Source organism: Drosophila santomea, chromosome 3L (genome assembly GCF_016746245.2).
Source record: "Drosophila santomea strain STO CAGO 1482 chromosome 3L, Prin_Dsan_1.1, whole genome shotgun sequence".
In the NCBI taxonomy this organism is placed as follows: domain Eukaryota; kingdom Metazoa; phylum Arthropoda; class Insecta; order Diptera; family Drosophilidae; genus Drosophila; species Drosophila santomea.
In genome coordinates, this window is record NC_053018.2 from 5,839,827 (window position 1) to 5,861,630 (window position 21,804).

The following is a 21,804-nucleotide window of genomic DNA, read 5'->3' on the forward strand; positions in this document are numbered from 1 at the left end:
AAAAGAACACGGGGTGGGAATTTCCATTGAGGTAATTCCAAGTGACCGGATCTGTCGTGTTCTATGAAAACCATATGGTAAATATGAATAAAAGTTGAGAAAAAAATATAATAGAATTCTAAGGTTGGTTCTAAATTCCAATACCGTATTTCTACAAATGCATAAACCATTACCCAATTTACCTTCATCCATGAATCATCAATGTAATATTATTTCTTTTCATACAAATTTACGATATGAACATCTAACAAAGCATCAAATCAGGCAAAAAGTCTTCGATAAAGATGTGCAAAAAATGCCAATGAAACAAAAGAAACGAGTTAAAGAAAGCAATTTCAATGGAGAATAGCAATTTTATGGCTTACATTTTATTCGCGTTAAGAAGGGGACGGGGGAGTGCGAATATCAGCTGATAAAAAGCAAAATGCGTTGGCAAAAAAGAAAATCGTGTATGTGGGTTAACAGGAATAGGGGAGGAGCAGAGGGGTGGAGGGAATCGTGGAAGATGAGGGAACCAACCATGATAATAGCAAGACAAACGAAACAGAGTGAGAGAGACAATATTATAGAGCGAGAGGGCGATAGCCGGGGGAATTTTCAATTGAAAACGAACGCGTATAAATGCGCCCATATGGAAAAGGCACCCACACACTCATGCGTGTGTGTGTGTGTAGAGGAAAATTGCGACTTTGCCTGCCTTTTTATCGGCTTGCGGCATCTCCCCTCCTACTCTTCCGCCCTTCCTGCATTTTCATGCTGGTTGCTCTTCGTCTCGCAGTCGACGTCAACGTCAACGTAGAAACAGCGGGGTGTGAATGCGGCAAAAAAATACACTCGCATGGGATAGGTAAGCACAGCTGCGGGCACAATAATAGAATGGCAGATTACATGACACGAGGTGTCAAACATGGGAGGCACCCAACGTAAATTATTCAAAGTATCTACATAACTTTTAAAAACCAATATTATTCGAGTTGCTCATGACTAATGTTCTCCTGAAACAATATCATGTGTGTTTCTGACTTATTTTTCATTACTGTTCTTTGTTTGCAGCACTATTGTGATGACCGCAATTGTTAATATTAAATACATTATCAACGGCATCGCGATTACAGTAATAGCAGCGACGCCGGCAGAGGCATCCTCCCTCTATCTCTATCTCCCTCTAGCCAGTGACGCAGGCAGCATCTTCTATGCGGCTGGTTCTTCTTCTTCTTGTTGTTCTAATAGCATTTACTGTTTGTTCAACTGTTATGCGAGTTGGACTCCAAGTTGTGTTTTTTCTGTTTTTTTTTTTGTTGTTATTGGACTGTTGCTCTCGTGCGTTTCTAGATTTCCATGGGTCCAACTTTTACTGCCATCCTTTACCTCCCATTCTCCGTTTACCATCTCCGCTTTCCCTTACAATATCCATTGACATTGCTATTCTCTTATTTTATCGCATCTTGATTATACACTGCTATTAATTAATGGTTAAAACAAAGTAATGGAAATACAATATATACATTTTCAGGAAATGTTTCGAAATGTTAGTACTATGTAATTTTTAAGCTATTCCAGTTTTAGATGATCGTTAAAATTTAATTGAAATGATTTTATCCAATGAACCTTTAATTCCCAGTGTATTTCTTATGGGGTGCATTTACTTCTTCTGCCTCGTTTCATTCCATTTTCCTTAAGATTCGTTTGCAGGTCGTCAAGAAATTAAATGCTCATTATTTGGCTTTTTTCCCAGCCATTCTTATTGTTTCCTCCTCGCATTTATGGTTTATTCATCATGCACGTTCGTTTTTCTTATCAGTCCAACTACTTTTGGCCTCTCTTTTGCTGCCTCCCTTCCTCTTTCCCTATTCTCTTGCCAGCAACTGCTGCCAACGTCGAAATCTGCGCTGGCAGCGACGCCGGCAGCAGCAGAGACGTCAGCAGCATCAACGCAGCCATCACTTTGCGGCACTTCTGTCGCTGACTGACCGATTGACCATCCAAAACTGACTAAACACTAAGCGCCAAAAAGTCCCCACCCACCCAAATCACCACCACTCGTTCCACAGAATACTCACCACCCACAAACACGTACTAAAACACGCTTATAGCGGTGGTAAAAATAATGGTACATATAACGCTCATAAACAAGTTGCAATTATTGGCAATAATGGAGCTAAACTAGTCGTCTTTTGGTATATGGAAACAATATGTTGATTAAAAAGGATCGCACATATATGTAAATGCCTCTTTAAGCATGTTCTGATAATTACCCGCAGCACTATCAATGAATAAGTGATATATGGGTATATCACATCAACATATGGTGAAAACTATAAACTATTATCGATATTTCAGAGATTTGTGGTTCTTTTGATATACATACATATGTAAGTATGTAGATACGGGAACATTATGTCGGCCGTATTCTAAGTTGAAAATTTGTAAGACCAAATACGACACCAAACCTTGTGACTGGACCTATTAACGTGACCTCTGCTGTGCTGGGCAAACATTTTTATTGCATGTCGCCGCCAGTCAATCGCTGGCAATTGTTGTTGTCAACGCCGCAGTAGCAGCGCAAAAATAATCGCAGCAGGAAATAAATATAAATGTGTATCGAAATAAATAAGTAAATATGTGCGAAAAAAAATTGGAGTTCGGAATGGTAGAGGGGGGAAGGGGGCATATTAAGGATGGGAAAAGGGAGACTGTGTGTAGGCTGGTGGAAGTGCACGATAAAAGCTTTAACGTTAATGACCAAGCTCGTATTTGCGAAGCCATATTTATCAGCACACATTCTTCTTTTTTCCCATCAATTGGGGGCTTTCCACGCTCACTGTGGGGCAGATCGAATAAATATCAATCAAATATTCACAGATATAGTAAATAAAAAATGCATCGCAAATTCAACATAATTTGTTATCCATTTTTTCGTTTTCCGAGTATTCCGTATTTCTTGCTATCGATCTTAGAATTTTTTAGATAATTTTTAGGTCTCTAGATTCTTATGCGAAAAACAACTATATGTAGGCAAAACCTCTGGAGATTTTTCAGGCTTTATATTAAGTCGGTCACTTTTGATCAAAAGATTTCATTGTTATTACTAATTGCCTGAAAATTAAATAGAAACTGTTACTAAATAAATATGTGCAACAAGTTAGTTTTTGGTGGGCGTCTCTTATCGATTATGGATTTCTGTTTGCGTTTGGGTTATTTTTAGGAAATATGTGATAAGAGCGAACTTTAGATAAACACGCCGAGGGTAAACAGATTTACCGCCATTAATGGGAAATTACGAAGGAAATTGTAGGCGTCGACAATCAGAAGATAAAATAGAAAAGGTTTGGTAAAATCACAAAAAGTTTAATTCAGCCTTGTTGCTGACTTTGTGAACTTTGAATTTGCCAGGACAATCCTGCGGTAATACTTGGTCATTAAGCAGGCATTCCGTAGGGCTTTTCCAGCCGGCTTTTCTCAAAAGCCACTGCCCTCTTCCACCAACCTCACATCTCTCACAAAAGCACTAAGCCACCTTAAGACGGAGCCGAGCAGGAATGTATCCATCATAATCTCATTATCCCGACTCCAGGCGAACATTTCTTGAGCACAAAAAATGGGTTCGCAAGTCACGGCAAAATATGCAAAGCAGAATATTCGGCATAGCTGAAATGAGAACAGTGGCGTATGCTCCTCAGTTTTAAAGCAAGCCATCCATCCCATCCACAAATTCCAATTCATAATCCCTCTTAAAAACTCCTTGCTGCCACGCCCCAAAATGTCGGAGGGGGCTAGTGATGTTCCAAGTGCAAAATGTGAATAAAATACCTGAATTGCTAAGAAATAAGCGAAATTGCATTAAGTGCAGCTGTTGTAGGGGGGGCATAACCTCCACAAAAGGGGGGTTTCGAAGCCACCGAATTGTGAGAAAATCTGGGGATTTCCGCTGGGTTGGTATGGCCAGCAATTTCAAGGTTATACAAGAGATGGAAATTAGTTTAGTTATGCAGTGAGGGCAGAGGATTTGCACTGGAAGGTTAAAATAACGAACTAAAAAGCAGCGCTTCTAAAATTCAATGAATTTGCAAAGCTGTCAAAAAAATCACCAGCGTTTTAAAAGCAGTTATAAAGCTGACGTAAAGTATGCAATATAAGTAACTCCAATGACTTTAACTGCATACCTTTTAGAAGTTATTTTTAAACCTTTTGAAACTGCCAAACAAACTGATAGCTTTAAGTGCATTTCGCACTGACTTTTGACTAACTGCATCACGATTACGTGGGTATTGTTTCTAACAGCTGCGTTTGTGTTTGTGACATCCTGTTGGATGCGTGTGTGCGTTTTGTGTCTCTGTGTGCGTGTTGTCCATTTTAATGACAAACATAACCATGAAAACATGAGCATTAATGGACAGCCATCCATAATGGACATTAACTGCTGGACGGAGTGCGTGGGGCGGGGGGGTGGCCAACAATTGGTTGACATTTGAAGTCATGTCTCGGACTAAATTAGACAGTCGACCCCCAAAAACCCCACACTTACTGCGCAACTGAGCCCAACCCCCCACATAAATTGTATGTAATCGGTAATACATAATTTCAATGTATGAGCGAAATTGGGCAACTGAGCCGAGGATTTGTCCGAGTCTCGAACTGTGGGCATGCATAAAATTGATATCTTAATGGCTGGGATGGGTGTGCCAACGAAAGCATTCAATGTTCAGGTTAATTTGGTGCGTGCTCAACCCACCGTTAAGGGAGTTATCTTTCGGGGAATGGGTGTCCAACTGCAGATGAATCCTAATGGAGTGAGAGCAGTTGATGGACGGAAGTCAACACAATGGGCTACAGCATATTGGAACACTACGTTTATAATTTATGCTCGAAATTGCAGTTTTAATGCATGAACATACTCTAAAATCGTTACGATTGCATTTGATTAAAAGTTTTAAATTAATTTCGACAGTTCAATATACTTGTAATCCCTAAAATCCACTGAAATGGATTAGCATCAATGAAAATGCAGCTATCTCTCCATAAACGATATGAAAATCCGCTCTAACTAATTCAATCAAGGAACGCTTTTATCTACTCAAACGACACCCAGGGAAAAATGTAAAAAAAATTCCCTGGAAAAGCCATTAAATCGAGCTCACATCGACTTCAAAGCTCATTAAAACGATTCCCAGCCAGACAGAAAGAGAAAGAAAGAGCGGAAAAGCGGGGAGCCAACTGCACCCAAAAGAATCATAAATCATTGCTGAAATTTTCATAAATTTAATGAACATTAAGTGTGCCCCAAGGCTTGAGCGTGTTGAGCGCAGCGGGGGCGGGGGCAATCGTTACATGACTTCCACTGGACACCAGGACTCCAGGACATCAGTAGATTGAAGGAGGAAAAGAGAGGTCAGAAAGGACCCGAAATGGCAGTCATCAGTCAAGCGTAATTCAATGTAAAGCGATATACCGATTTCCACACCCTCTTCTCACATGCGAACTATACAATACAGGAAAAACATCTTGTTATTAAATGCATAATATATCGGATTTGTATGCTTATTGAAAAGTAATCTTTTAAATTCTTCTAAAGTGTAAAGTGTTTTCTACTCTTTAAACCACTCTAAAGAATCCGAATGACTGCGCTTTTTTCTGTGTGTAGGGCCACCGCTGTGCCAGTGTGTGTAACTTGAGGCGAGGTGTGGGTGTCGTTGGACAAGGGGGGGTGGTAAAAAGCGCGGCGGGCAGGTCTGTTATGGAGCCCAGTTTCGGTTGACAGCAAATCTGAATTTGATCACTTGGCAAACATTAAAAGCGCAACACAAGCAGCAGCAGCAGCGGCAGCGGCAGAGGGAAAAAGTGATTTATGAACATCCGTTGGGTGACCGAAAGACCCGATACTAGTCATCCCCTACATGAACCACACATAGCACCACGAATGCCACATAGCCACACCACCACCCCCTCTGTGAGTATTTCTTCGCCACCCACGTGATTTCGCTAATGCCATACTTCATGTGCCTCTCCCACACATTTCCACTATGGCACTTTGTGGGCGAGTCGATTTACAAAAAAATTGCATTCTACTCAGCTTGAATTTCACCACAATTAATGAAAGACCACATGAGACAATTTCTAAAGAAATATCTTGAATGACAGTTTCTGAAGTAATATATTGAAGCTAAGGTAAGTATTTAGCCTGTTACTCGTGCTAGTTATTAATACACTATTCTCCAACACTCTTGACATTCGTATTATTACCACTTCCATTAAGACCCTATGAATAACCTTAAATTATATAAGAAGATACCTATCTATTTGAATGTCAGCAGTCATTTCAAGCACACAAGCTTATAAATAATTGTCTACATCGATATATGTATTTATTTATGGTATAGCCAGAAGTAAAAGTTTGCCAATTCAGATCTAAACCTAACCCAAAATCCAGTAAAAACAAAGAGTGCTGGCTTGTGGGCTGTCTTTTAAAATTATTGACATTACTCGTTGTACCGCCTGTTATGCCAACTTTTCTAATTTCTAAACAAGCCTCAGAGAGCAACAAAAGCGTCGACAAGGAACTAAAAAATAAAAGTTTATCAACGCGTAAATTGGCCATGTCCATGAGGAAACATGGTTGAGTGGCTAAAAGGGCGGGGTTTGGGGGCTTTATAGCGCGGGCTTTGGCCTTTTGACTAACGGGAATGCCACTTAACGAATCACACAGTATCAGGCGCCTTCCGCCCACTTTTCTTCGCTTTTCCAGCTACCCCGCTGTCACTTGGCTTTCATCTTCCCGACTGGTTTGGTTGCTTGTTTTCCGCCCGCGCCGTTTCTCGTCCTGCCATTTTTTGGAGCTTTCCTCCCCATTTCCTTGTCATTTTTTTTTCCGCTGCCTTTTTCGGGTTAAACTCTCGACAGGCGACGTTTTTTTGTTTTGTTTTTTTTTCCTTCGACTTGTTAAAAGTGTCAATTTTCGCTATACCAGCGTGCGTGGTGGGTGGTTTTGGGATGGAAAACTGTTGGGTGGTGGGGCGTAAACTGTTTGTTTATGCTCACATGTCGTGGGTTGGAGGTTCTGGGACATGTCGCGGCTTATTGTGTTACACAGGAGCTGCTACTCCTGCTGCTGCTGCTGCTCCTTCTCGGAGTCCTTCCACTGATCCTGCCAGCCGAGACCGCCTTCCTTCGTATCCTGCTGACAGCCTCCACCAAATTGCCAATTAAAATGTGCGACAAGTGGGTGGGAAACACTGAGCGGAAGCATTTTCCACCCATTCTCGTCTCGCTTTATTCCTCTTTTTTTTTTTTTTTGTGTTAGTTAACTTTGAGCCGATTATAGCCGTGTGGCAGCGTGGCCTAAGTGCAGGGCAAACAAAGTGATTTGAGCTTTGTCTGCCCCCTTTCGGCCCCCCTTTATGCAGGTGGGGTGGCGGGACTTTAACTTTTGGCTTTGCAAAAGGGAAGCGAGGGAGTAGAAGTGCGTCCCCTCTATAGTTAAAGGATACAAATCCTCGTTGAATAATTAAACAGCAAATTGCAGCAGGACAAAAGAGAACAAGTGGCGGCGGCCTATCCCCAACTGGGTTTTTTACCCCCAACTTACCTCTTTCTTAGCGTTTTTTTTTTTTGTTCTTGTTTACCTCATAAAAATTCTTTTGAAACTTACCTGCAAAAAAACAGAAAGAGAGAGAGAGCAAAATAAGTAAAGGGTGAGCCGATTGGTGATAACAATTGGTTGGAAACAAAGGGATCACAGGGCTTGTGACATTATTATCACTCGAATCCCGAGAGTTCTAAAACTTTTCAACACACCCAAATCAAGTAAGCTCTAAGTGACACTAAGTTTTTAAATCGAATTGAACTTTGAGCGCCGTCTTTTGACAGACTAACCCTTGTTAGTCAACAAATTATTGGCTATTTTTAATGCGATTTCAGTGAAACTTACAGGTGAGTGGCATTATTTGCCATTAAAGTTGAAAAACACATAACCACAACTGGTGTTATTGCTGTTAAAGCAATCTATATAGATTGCTTATTATATTTCCTTATATTGAATATCGTTTGCCCCCTTTTTATCTACACCCATTTATTCCATATCACATTCAATCCATCCATCTAGTGCTAACAATCTTTTTGACTTTGCTCTAACGTAATTGGCATCTTTCAAGAAATCGTGTTCAGTTCATTTATAACACTCGAGCTCCTTGCAAAAAAAATCCAACAATTTGTCAAAAAAAAACTGATAGAATCCCTTACAAAACCTTCTGAACACCAAAATCCCAAAACAAAAAAACCACAAACAAAGGCTTTTCGAAGTGGGGTGAACAACTTGGTCCAATTTCGCATGAAAAACAAAAAAAGAGCAAGAAACGTGTAAACTTCGTTGAAGTTCTCTATTCCACTCAGATAGAAATGCAAATATTGATGGATAGGCTGTGCCACTGGCAGCAGCAGCCTGGAAATTCATAGACAGAGATTGATGATTGATAGTGTCACACATAAATATTAACAATTCATGGCGCACACAAGCTGCCAAAAAAACAGATCAGAAAGCCCCAAAAACTTTTTGCTAAAAGCTTAGGAAAAGAAGAGGAGCGCCAAGCAAAACGCAAACAAGAGCATAGTAAAATAAACGAACCCCACGCAAAAGTCATGGAATATTAATGAAGCCCAACAACTCGGAAACTTTTACGGTCAACGTGTTGAGACCCCTTGAAAGGTGCAACACAACGTAGATTTCAATCCCCAAATTCTGTGCGGTTGCATAAATGAAATCACTGCGACAATAGATGCTGCAAAAGGTGTGAAGGCAAAAGGCTACTGAGGTGCTGGTCACTCTTCAGGAGAACAAAAAAAACGCAACGTTGCATGCAATGCAGGGCCTAAAAAGTATTGAAAAAACTGCAGAAATAAACAATGGAATTTCCGATACAACAAATTTTAACAGGAAATCATATTTGTGGCAATTGTGTTCTTAAAACTGGAAAAAGTTCTGAAAACCTCTACATCACAATGACATAAAAAGCACTTCACCTTTTTACTAACTTGCTGCAGCTTAACTATATTATTTTTTAGTTGTTTTTATGCGTCACTATATCTATACTATAGTATATTTTCCTATTATAGTATAAGCTTACACTCCGAGTGTAAGAGCATAGAATATACACTTTTTTTTTGGGATTATTTTCTGTTTCTTTTTCATTTGCATTTCAGTCACGTTTGACATTCATATTTGTTTGGGAATTATGTTTTGTTGCACACCCGGAGCAGAAAACCAGAAGGGAGCTGATTTTGGGGGCCTGCAGGTGGGAAGAATTCCGGGAAGGATTGCGTGTGCCATGGGTATTACCATTGTTGCTGCTGTTGTCGCTGCAGTTTCTCGTTTAACTTTGTTGACACTTCGTTTGATGAAGTGCGCTCTGTGCTCCGCTGCCAATTCTCTTGGCACCCCCCCTTAAAACCCCCAGGCCAGCCACCCAACGTGCCCCCAGATTGCCGGGTTTTGTACCCCCTTTTGGAGCCCCGGAACTGGCATAATTGAATATGTCTTCATTTCACGTTTCTTGAGTTTCCTCGACTATTTTCCATCTGCGTTCAAGCTTGTTTTGAATTTCCCGGGCTGCGGAAGAGAGAAAAGCTGCCATCGATTGGGGAATTGAGAAAATTGAAAACGAGACGCATGATTGGGGGGCGGAATGGGGGGCTCAAGTATAAACGCGTTTGGCAGCTGATTGTGAACTATAATGATAATTGAAGTGGAATGAAAAATATAGCAGAAGCGGGTTAAAACGCATCAAAAGCAGACACAACGTCTTGAGAAATATGAAAATTTTCACACCCCAATGCAAAATGTTGTTGGTGGAAACACTAAGGAAATTGCAAGTAAAGTTGATCAAAATTGAAATGTATGTGACGGAATTAAAAGGAAAACAACACCTGCTTAATAAGATATTTCCAAGATGACGAAGATGTGCAGCTAAAGGTTAAGTATTCAGGCTAGGAACTTTTTCTTCAAAACCAACAATTCAATTAAACACTGACTAAAAGCAGTCGCACATTACTTTTAAAATTTAATACATTTATAAGTGCTACAATAAGATACGATTTCCATTTTAAGGAACTCGCTCTGCAAAACAACCTCAACCACTTACCGCACTTCAAAAAAAACAATAAAGTACCAGACATTAAACTTCAATTTGGCCTGAAACACTGAAAATGTTACAGACACTAACAAAAAGGATGTCCTGCCGGCAAGAAGAAGATAAGAAGAAGAACAAGAAGACAAGACCGGAAGTAGTAGAAGAAATTGGGGAGAAAGGAGTGCCGGAAGAACTTGCATTTTATGCATTAATTCAAAAATCGTGTTCAGTTGAGAGAGCAAACCGCAGTAAGTCCTCATGCTCCATTCCTTCTCGAACCACTTCCCCCACTTTATCCTCACCGAAAAACCGGCAGGACCCAAGGAGAACCCTTCGCAAAAGTTGGCAACTCTGTCTGGGGTTGCCGCACATGTGTTGTTCTGCAAGTGTGTGCGTGGAAATGCAACCAAGCGTGGTCTAAAGTTCCTTAGGCCGCCTCTTTCTCACCAAAATTTTCCCTTCCATATACCTCACGGTTTTTTATTGCTTCCATACCTCTAGGCTGTTTTTACACCTGGCGCAAAACTTGAAGAACTTCCCAAAAACTTAAACTTTAAGTTGAGGAGTTTAAAAAAAGAGGGAAATTCAAAAAAAATTAATAGAAGAAGATGGCGGTAGTAAGACAGAGTCTGAAGAATGGGTAGAAAGAAGAGGCAAGTTTGTGTGAGGAATAGCATAAAAAAAGTTTATCCCAAGCACGCAACTTGAATATTATGTGCAAAAATATTTGCGACGAATTAAGAAGTAAAAGAAGATTGCCAAAAAAAAGCAATGAAGAAAGTGAGTTTGAAGACAGAGTGAGATACCAGAAGAGCGCACATTTTAGTATGTATGCTGACTAAGTAAAAACGGAACCGGAAATAAGGGGAAGCGCCGCAGACTAGGAAAATTGTTCCTAAATAACTAAAAATATATAGATGTGGATGGAAAACTGATGTTAAGAAAAAACGAAGAAAACTATAAGACACCACACTTTCTAAATCTTCGTATAGTATTTCATATACGTTTCTAATATAATATTTTATTAATGATAAACTAAAAAACCAATGGATTTATTGACTATTTTAAGTTTTTTTTGGTTTAAAAGATATATGCTTCCAAGAAGTTTTCCCCAAAGAGGGAGTACCAAAATATGTTTTGGAAACACAGCTAATGGCAGACAGGAGCATGCCACCAAGAGGAGGCGGCACAAGGACATGGATTGGAGAAGAAGGAGGAACTGCACAGGAATCCAGAAGTGACAGACTGGAGGTTCAGGACTGCGCGACGTGTCAGCTATTTTTTTTTGCCACGTCCTTGCTCTTGGCTCCTAGTTTTTTTCTGTTATTTTCGTTGTAGCTGGTGTTCCCGAGTTTTTGCTGTAAATATCATTAAGTCCGCGTACGTGCCAAATGGCAGTTTAATTATAGCAAGGAGTCGGCACCAAAGCCATTCCAAAAAACGCAGGCAAACTCCGGAGGAAGAACTCCATTACCGCGAAGTTTGGGGAGCATTTTGCAATTAAAATAGATATAACATTAAAACCGCCAGCTTTTTTGTTTTTTCTATGCCGAAAAAACTATCAAAAAAGAACAATAAAAAAGTCAAAAATTTCATTTGCCTGCGTTTTAATGAGCAGCAGATGGGAAAGAGGGGAATTGCGGGCCAGGATGTTACGAGGCATAGGTGTGAATTATTAGAGCCAAAGTTAATGAAGCTGTGAAGTGAAGCGGTAGATGGGAAAAAGAAGAGATGAAAAAAGAGCCCACGTAGAAGGGGAGAAATTTGAAAGAAAAGTTCCTGTTTGACAAGCTGATTAGATGTCAAAAAAAAATGCTAATTACAAAAGTCGGGGTTGAAGAAGTTAGTAGGATTACTCGCTATAAGTTTGCAATGAAATTTAAAATTTTTAAGCATAAGTTTTACAATTTGACCAGGTTTGTAGTACTACTAACCTTTCAAGCGGTAAAACATGATTTTTACATACTCACACACCGAAAAGAGTACTTTTCAGAAACTGCTTAAATGAATGGTGTAATTTGCCAAATTAGTTAAGAATAGGGAGCTCTTCAGCTTACTTAACTTTTCTGTTCTTTTTCTGTTTTTTTGCCAGTTCCACATAAATTATTATCACTCTTTCTCTGACTCCACGTGCGGTCCCCATTCTCATTTGCCCCCTTGTGGAAGTTGAAGTGTTTCCTTCGCAGTTTTCCCTTGACATTTCAAGGGTTCTCCTGGTGCATTTGGAAAAAGTTTTTCCCGGCACACACAACGCCCACTGTTCTTTTTCTCACCATTGCACTTTTGCTGGCAAACTCCTTGCAACTGTTATTATCAACTATTATTTTGTCTAGTTAACTGTTCGAAAAAGAGGAGCTTGATGTTGCCACACTTCGGGGCAGGCACTTCAGCCCCTCCCTCTTTCACCCAAAAGCCAGTATCCCCGCGACACAAACACATACTTGAAATGCCCCCTTTCATCTGCGGCTGTTGCCCAATTTGCGTAAACATTTATTACGCACTCCAAGGGAAACTTTTCTCGAATAATTTTCTCTCAACTATTCTGGTAAGCTTTGGGGGGTATGGCCACGCGGAGGGTGTGAGTTAAATGGGGGCAGGTCTAACTGCTGGTGGGCGTGGCCATTATCCTGTGCATAATTTTATGATGATAATTAATTTCATGTTTGCCACTGCAGCAAAATGAGTCCTGCGGCTAATCGGTTTGCAAATGTACAATGGTTTGCAAAATTACTTGGAAACTATTTGGTCGCGTTTTCTACCTGAATTCATAACATATTTTAATGGTGTAATTAAGATTTGGCCTAAGTATCCATATGAATTACTACTAATATTTTTATTTGAAGAGGTCTGGGACGTAAATTGAAAATAACCACACTATTCTAAGTTTAATAAATCTATTGCCCTTAAAAATCTGTCGCCTTCAAAGAAAAGGGGAGGAGATTTCAGTGCACAACCATTTTCTTTCCCATTTTGCGGTTACAACTTGTCGGGTTTTTGTCTTTTGATTTCAGCTGTCGCCATCGCCACCAAATTTGCCGTCGCCCCAACCCTTTTTGTCTCGTAAATTTAACCCCCAAAACTTTCTTCAAGATCTCCCTTAGTTATCTGCCGATTTTCCCCTGGTCTTCTACCTAATCGCCCTTGGTACTTTAAGCACTTCAATCTGCGATTTATCCTCGAACTCGAGTTTGCTGCTCGCCATTTTTGCATTTTGCCTCCTGTTTTTTATTCAGCCACACCCACTTGGCCCCCACTTTTTCATGCATCGAGTTTTATCGCTCAATGCTCATTATTCGCTGTTGTTGTTTTTGCCAACTATTTTCGAAGTAATTCCCTGAGTTTTGTTGTTTGATTTTACTTGCCGCCAACACAAAGTTTCTCCAGGCAATTTTTCCGCCTTGGGCGTTGGTTTTTTGCTGACTAGGGTTAGCTCTTGATTTTCCTAGGATGTTCTTATTTTTGCCTTTGCCCAATTTTTTTTCTTTTTATTTTTATTGTATTGGCCACAACTGTTGCCAAAATTTGAACTTTGTTTGCTGTGGCTTTCATTCCTGATTCCCTTTTCCTTGATTGGAAATATTTTGCGTTTATTTGCATGTTTTGGGACCAGAAGGATTTAGCGAAAGGGAATTGCGAGAAATATTTATATAATTTTTAATGATTTTTTTTTTACTTTTTGAAGACCGTTAACTTTTGAAGCCAAAAGTTAAGGGCTGCATAGAAAAGGACATAAAAAACATCTAATGAAAAGAAGGTAAATAAAAAGTCTAGGGCCCTTAGCAACGTTTATTGAGTCGGGACTAAAATGTGGGGATTAAATAAGAGCTGGCAAACAATCGTTATTACTTGATATCGAATGTGTTTTTATGAATTTATTTCTGGTTATTTCCAATGAGATCTGAGATAAACTTTGCATGGTTTCGATATCAATGTTTTCAATGAGCTTCTAAGCTATTATTTGCCACCTCTTTATTTAATTCTATATCTGCTATTTACGTATAAAATCTTACCCAATAATAGTCCACAGGTTGGTTTAGAAAACTTACCTAAAAAGAGAAGAAAAATACAAAATATTATAATCACTTGCACAAATACGTAAATTTTTATTAGCTTTAGCACAACTTGACTTTCTCGAGAATTCTTAAAGCCAATAAGCACTTGCTGTGAATGTAAATAGAATAAACATAAATCACTTTCAATCACCATAGTGAAAATAAATATTATCCAAACAAGCTAAATCAATTTAATCTCTCGATTGAGTCTGACCGGCTTTTTCCCCCAATAACCCCCCTTTTTTCTCTCTTTAAACCCACTTTTGAATGTCTGATGGTGTGCAAACAATTTGTACCCTTCACCTGTGCGAAAACAGCTGGTACAAGTAGTACTGAGAATGAGGCACTCGGGAACTTGGGAACTCGAGCTCACTTTTTCACATCCCACACATATATGGCTAACATATGGCAGAAGAAAGCAACTCGGGAAGCTTTAAATTACATCAAAGATTTACTTGTCGAGGCAAGAAAAAGCCAGGCAAGAGACACGCCAAGGAAAAGTCCTTCGAAGGAGTGTCTGTGCAAGATGAAAAATAAATAACAATCACATAAAAATCAATATTGACAATGGAAGGGTGGGCGGCGAAGCGATTTAATCGCCGTCTGGCTGCTAAAAAAAAAAGAAGTCAAGAACAAAAACCAAACAAGTAGGCGTGGCACTTGAGCCATATGTTGACCCGTTGCTAAACTTACCCGGAAAATATATTAACAAAAGATGGCAAAAAGCGACACCACACAACTTTTTTAATCAAGTGTCAACTGAAATCGAAAATTTGTACTTTACACTTAGTTTTCGTTTCCTTTTTTCTTTGGTTGCAGGCAGCCTGATGACAAGTTTATTTGTTATTTGGCCGATTTCCTGAACAGCTGTTGCACACCCTCACACAGATACTCGCGCACACACACACACACACACAGATGAGAACGCACACACACAGCGATGGAACGTGGTGAATATGGTTTTTGTTGCCTGGTTTTTAGCGCACGCACATTCAGCTCGAAACGATGTCGGATGCTGACTGAGAGCCAAGTTGGCAAAAAGTGTCCGAGACCAACCGACCGCCATGATTGAAAGCCGGCTGTGTGGCAGCAAAAAGTTCTCCTGGGAGTATGTATATATGTATATATATATGTATATGTATATGTATATACTATGTAGGGTGGGGGATAGGCAACTGGACACAACCTGTTGAGCAACAAGGACGAGAAACGAGACGAAAAGGGACGAGTAGAGTCGAAGCGAGTCGAGTAGAAATCGAATGGAGATGGCAATGACAATGTCATTGAAAAGGACTTTGCCTCTGCATTCGACCATGAAAGAAGGGGTGGTTTTTGGGGTTAACGAAAAACAGGAGGGGGGGACTGGCGTAACTCCCTAAAAAATATGGAGCTTCGGCAGCCCACGCCCAAAGGAATCCAATAGAATGGGCCGGAGAGCTTGGTTAAGCGAACGAAATGAGTGGCGCAGACAATGCCAACTGTCATCGGAATATCAATTCCTTTCTTTTTTTTTCTACTGAGTTCTCTGTTTTCGAACGGATATGAAGCTGACAGTCAATTAATAAACGTTCGACACTTGGCCGCCAGAGGGCGTTAGCCATGTTCTTTGCTGCCTTTCACTTTCTTCTGCTTTCTCCACGTTCTTTGTGTGTGCGGTTTTTTCTCTGCGTGGGTGGCATTTGCGTCAGAGTTTCCTCGTAATTAACATTCTGTAAAAAGCTTTCCCTTTTCCCCCGCATTTTTCTGGGAAATAGCAAAAAAATGGCTTCGAGGAGCAGCTGTTTTGAGTTTAACAGGTGCCTGGCTTCATTAAGGGAATATACTTACACAACAATAAATTGCTTTAAAGTTTAGGTTGTTGTTCTATACCTTATGATTAGATTTGGAAACGATTTTTACATTTTAAAAGGGGTAATCGATTTTAATCATACACCAGATTTATGAAAGCTGGAAGAACTGCAATTCGTTCATAGAGTGTTTGCTTATTCATTGTATTTTTCTTTGTTTTTTCGGAATTTTCATTTCAGCCCGTAAGCTGTACTATTTTCCATCTAAAACGCATCCATCATTTCCGGCTTAGTCACTAACAGCTGCCCTCATAAACGAGTCGCACATTTGTCACACATTTTAATCTAATTAGGGCTCCCCTTGGAACTCGCCACCCCAAAAATTTCCTTGCCAAAAACATGCAAATCAAACAAAAAAAGTTGCTAAATTTCTCTTTTTCTTTCTCCTGGCACTTTTACTCCCCAAACACTCGTTATCATTAGCTAACAACATGACAAAGGCAACAAAAAACAACTATTCCCAAAACATATGTCAAATAATAAAATAAAAACCAATCAGCAACAGCTGCAGGGCATTAACAAAGTGAGAAAGAGACGAGCATTTTACGAGAGGAAAGAGACGGAAAGAACAGAGACAAATGCACAAATTAGTTTGGCCAAATGAGCAAAATCAAATTCGCATTGCCAGCCACAAGAAATGTTCCACAGGATATAAAAGAGACACCAAATGGGAGTAGGGGGGCATTTAGTGGTTGAGAGCAGTCTACAAATAAATCTCCAAGCCACCAAAACATTCCATAAAATTTTATTTAATTTATTTAATGTTTAAAGGGGAAAAACTAGTTGCCTTTCAACCAAAATATTCCATAAAATTTTATTTAATTTACTTAATAATGATTAGAAAAAACTTTCAACAAAAATACTATGGGAAATGATTATACTCATATATATATTTACCTAATAACTCAAAAAGAATGTATAAACATATGCTGCAGGAAAGAACATCGCACTTAGAATTCTGTGGCGACCTCGAATGAAATATTTTATTTGAAATAAAAGTTCTATATGCCGTTTCATTCCAACCGCATTCCCTCTCTTTCTGCGTCCACTCGCTAGGTTCAAATGCTAAAGAATTTTTCGCTTCCGGTTGAAGGCAGAGAAGCGTGGCGGAAATTTTTGCACCGAGCGTTTGTTCTTCGAAATGTCAAGGATACAACAATTACGGTAGCAGCAACAACCACAAGGCCAGTAATCAAGAAGGCTGAGAGGAAGTAGAAGAAGCAGAAACGGATTCAGCAACGGTGGCAAGGACAAAACGGCAACGCTGTCGCCGCCATCGAGAGAATGCTGTAATTAATTATTGTGGCGCACACATTGCGGCATGGTCGAGCATACAAAATGGCTACTTTGTTGACAATTCTTAGGGGGTGTTGTAATGATTGTAAGGAGCGGAAAGTTTAAGGGGTGGTGAGGGGGAGGAGGGGCTATAGCTCTGGGGGATTTGCTGTGGAGCAAGCTAGTTTTATGTACAACTAAAGATCGATTGCGACATGCCGAACGCAATTGATTACACTTTATTGCGAAGCAGCAATTAAGCTGATAAGTATGCTACACAATTTGATTGTTTCGGGGATTCCCCTATCTCATCAGGTAATATTTGTATTGCATACTTATCAGCATATTCAACGCTGCTTTAAAATCTCCAGAGATCAAAAGTTAGCATATAATGCAAATTCGTTTATATAATGTTACACACAAACATTGTCAGGATAGCTGGCAAAAAATAGTTAGTCAGAATTAATTCACCGTATCACTCGAGTTCATGGGGGTCACATTATGCCGTGCACACGCTGCCAAATATATTACCCCTCACGAAATCTATTGCGGAATGTTTTATTATATTCCTTTCGCTGCCGTTGTTGTTCTTCTATTTATAAATGACAAACGCAGAAATTTTCCCTGCATGGCGCCAAATGCCATCAATCAAACCAACAACAAAATACACGGCATTACGACACAAAACAAAATTAAAAGCGTTTAAAATGCGTGCTGCATACTTTTTGGGGCTGTCTGGCAGACGAGGGATGTCACTAAAGTTTGTTGCTCCCACGGCTAACAACTTTCTGCAACATGTGTGAGAAGAAAACTTTGCTCCTTGAAGCGCTGGTCTTTTCCTTTGTTTTAGAGGCAAGAAAAATAAAATAAATATGTATGCACATAATGTATGTACATATATGTCTGTGTATCAGAATAAGACGGGCAACAGCAATCTGACAGGCAAATGCGTCTCTCATTAAGCCAAACACACTTACACACAAGCAGCTTAAGATGTCAGTCGGAAAGCAGTTGGTCCTGGTCCAGGAATAAGGCTAAAAAAAAATACCAACAGGGCCAGGACCAAAGCAGCAAGTTCAGGACCACAATCAGGACCAAGCTGGCGCTTCGAGTTAATTGAATTCTGCGTAGTTTAAGTTATACGACACAGTCATAAACTTGGGTTCATATGCGTAAAACTCAAAGTTTTTGCTCGGTTATTTATGCGGTGCGTGCACGCACTTTATGAGAGCTCCACTTTTGGGGGTTAAGGTTTGGGGGAATGGGGCCATAGCTTTTAGTGTCATCTATGGAACCAAAATGCTCGTGCCGCGTCACTTAAAGTGCTTTATTATATAGGCAGAAACATGAAAGATAACTGGAACGAATGGGAGAAATTGGCCAAAGAGATTGAATGGAATTATACTCGAAATGCAATAGTCTATATATTAATGCTCAAACTTTTTCAATGCAGTCACATTTAAAATAAAATCTACGATACTTCGAAAGATGTTTCGAAGTTTCAGAATCTTGTAATAACTCTATAATAATATTTCTATTAATAATACTTTAACAATAAATATGATTATTTATAAAAAATCATGAATTCTCTGGCTCTTCATATTGTTAAAGGCGTCAGCAAATAAAATGTCTTATTATATCTCAGCTCTGCCCACACAGTTTTCTGAGCCGCTCAAAGGAAAATAAATATATATTAAGAAAGATATATGAAACTTTGTAAGTATTTTGCTGTGCAAGTGAAGTTCGTCTGTGGATTTTTCCATGTCTTGTTGTAGTTTGTTATGACTGCATATGACTTACAGACACCACGTAAACACACACTGCCACACACCGAACACACACACACTCACACACATATCCGTACGAGGCACTTCCGTTACAAGCTACCCTTAGTCAGCTTCCTCGCTTTCCCCTACTTGTGCCCACTTTCCCCGCGCTTTTCCACGGACTTTGACAGGGACAGCCCACGACTTAATAACACTTTAAATTACTTTCATTTCCGTTTTTGTTATTCCAAGCGCGTCACTATGGCAGCTGGAGAAGCTGGTGGGTGGCAGGCTGCCTCTTTTCCACCCTGCCGCCGCTGCCCCCCCTTTTAAGTGCACCCCTCTTTGGCTTTTAAGGCGTTTGCTTATTCTTAATTAAGTTGCCGCACTAGAAAGCCACAACAGCGGAGAAGACACTCCAATAAAGGCGAATAAGTGAAGAATAACTACAGCGGTCGGTCGATAATTAGTTTTTTGCCTTCTTAGACCTTTTTATGTATCAAGATAATTTGAAAGAACAACGGAGATACCAGAGTATCTGGTATTTTTGCATTGTTTATATGGAAAATCCCTCGTCGATCACACACCAAACTTAAATAAAAGATTCTTAAGAAACAAACATATAGTAGTTAGAGATAACTTCCCAATCCAATAAACCGCAATTACTCAATATATTTTACAGTGTAATGAGCTGTGTAGTTCGCAAATACCTAGAAAATGTTCCAACTCGAATGATAGCAATGAAAGTGGTGGGCTTTAATTGAATTAATATTGAAATTCCTAATTAAATTACGACTTATATCGGTTAAAACTAAATACTCTCTTCGCTTTATATCTAAGAGATTTCCTCTGCCAACTTCTCTTTAGTTATAAAAAAAAATGACGCCTGCGCTGCAGGCGAAAAATTCCGCCCCAACGACGTCGGCAGCGTCGTCGACTGCAGCAGCGCCATGTTGTCTGTCTCACTCCCACACCCCCGTCCAACTAGTGTCATCTCCCTTCGGCGTGGGAGTCTGGGCGATATTTGCTGCTGGTTTTTTGGAGCTGAGCGTACAAGAAATTTCGAGGTTAACACGCCGGCAATTAATTTGTGCATCCATTGCAGTCGAAATTCAATTTACGCAGCCATAAAAAACAGAGAAACCCCAAAAGAAGCGTGCGAGCGGAATGGAGCGGGGCGAGAGAGGGATAGGGATAGACGGCGATTGGCAGATTGCATTTTAAATCCGCTTAACGGACTTTGCCTGGGAGTAATAGGCGGAAACGGAAGTGGGAGCGGATGAAAAGTGCGGGAGGCATACTTCAATGTTGGTCAGCCAATTAAAAAATATGAACGCAGCAACAAGATTAAAAGCGAAATGCAGCAAAACCCCACGGACCTTTATGGCGGTTCTGGTTAAAGGGAATACACTGAAAAACAGAGTAATAGGAAGTAATGCAGTCAAATAAAATGGCACTAAAAAACTTCTTATAAGAATAAAGCAAATCAAGAGAACGAAACTATCACACAGGTATTATACAATTTCATTTGACTGATGTAAGTGTAGAAAAACTCCTTCCAGCCACAAACTTCCATCGCTTCAGTGGACACGCCACAAGTTTTCACTGTACCGAAACTGACCCCAACTTGAGCTGACCCCAAACGAGAAAAGGGAACTGTGGGGCACAGGCGGCATTTGTGGAAATAGAAGAACCAGCGACATAAATAGATTTAAGCGCCGCAGGGATTTGTATTCCTTATTGGAATTTTTTTTCTTTATCCAGCAGCAAAGTTTAGAATTACCCCCAACGTAATTGAAAAGTTTGCCGGCAATATATGTGAAGGGAATTATACTACACAGTGTAGTTGTAGTGCCCCTTCGACTACCACATATATTTATGGGCCGCCAACATAGGGGATTTGAGACGGGCAATATATGTTCGGCAGGACATACATAAATAGTTTTAGTTTTATATTTGAGCATACATTGCCAGAGCAATTGTCTTAATGCAATGTTAAAGTTTGCAGTTGACAAAACCGGAAGTGGTCGCCGGAGAATTGAAAAGATGGCTAGTGATGGGTTTGCAAACTAAAGTTTTCTTGATGATAGATAGAAGTCGAATTTACATGAGAAATACTGATCAGGGGATGTGGGAAGCGGGTGGAGAGGGAATTCAGTTTTGTAGTTTAATCTTGAAACAGAAACAAATAACTCAAGGCGCCATATCAATTTTCGAAATCTTTTAGCTGTTTAAATGTTTTAAAAACAGAATCTACACAAAAAGTGTGTTAAAAAATAATCAAAGATAGGTACTTGAAGTATATACATTAAATAGCTTTAATCGAACTGATGCACAGGCCCTTCGCAATCTGCAATTTGTATTGGCGTTTACACAATACTGAGCATAGAAAATTAAACAAAACAGCTGGAATGAAACAATTATTCAGCTGCAAGTGCAGCAGAATGCACACACAAATATCCTCATCCTTGGCCCAAAACAATTCGCACAGGAGCAAAAGGGAGCGAAAGGACAAAGGGATGGCGTTGCCACCACAGCCTGACAAACAAAATAATTTGATGTAAATGCTAACTAAACACATATACATACACATGAACAAACAAACAATTTAAACGCACACACGAATATATACATATACAGCATTTTGGTCGAGTAAAACTTTAGTTTTGGCTATTTGCTTATTTGCCCCCCACAAAATTCCCCATTTCATATCCTTCATCCTTTGGGCCCATCGCTTGCAGCTGTT

At 39.8% G+C, this 21,804-nt stretch overlaps 1 protein-coding gene across 17 annotated transcripts in view; it reads right to left on the minus strand.

Moving 5' to 3' along the window:
* Positions 1 to 21,804, minus strand: part of LOC120450058 (protein alan shepard) — a 121,394-nt gene that overhangs the window by 28,877 nt on the left and 70,713 nt on the right. For 13 of the 17 annotated variants that reach the window (XR_005616243.2, XM_039632828.2, XM_039632829.2 and 10 more), the window contains one exon: positions 14,129 to 14,164. The exons of the other annotated variants lie outside the window; for them this stretch is intronic. Coding sequence is in view for 12 of the 13 variants with exons in the window: in XM_039632828.2 (XP_039488762.1) it covers positions 14,129 to 14,164 (36 nt within the window). In the remaining variant the exon portion in view is untranslated. The remainder of the gene's footprint in view (positions 1 to 14,128; positions 14,165 to 21,804) is intronic. 17 annotated transcript variants of the gene reach the window in all.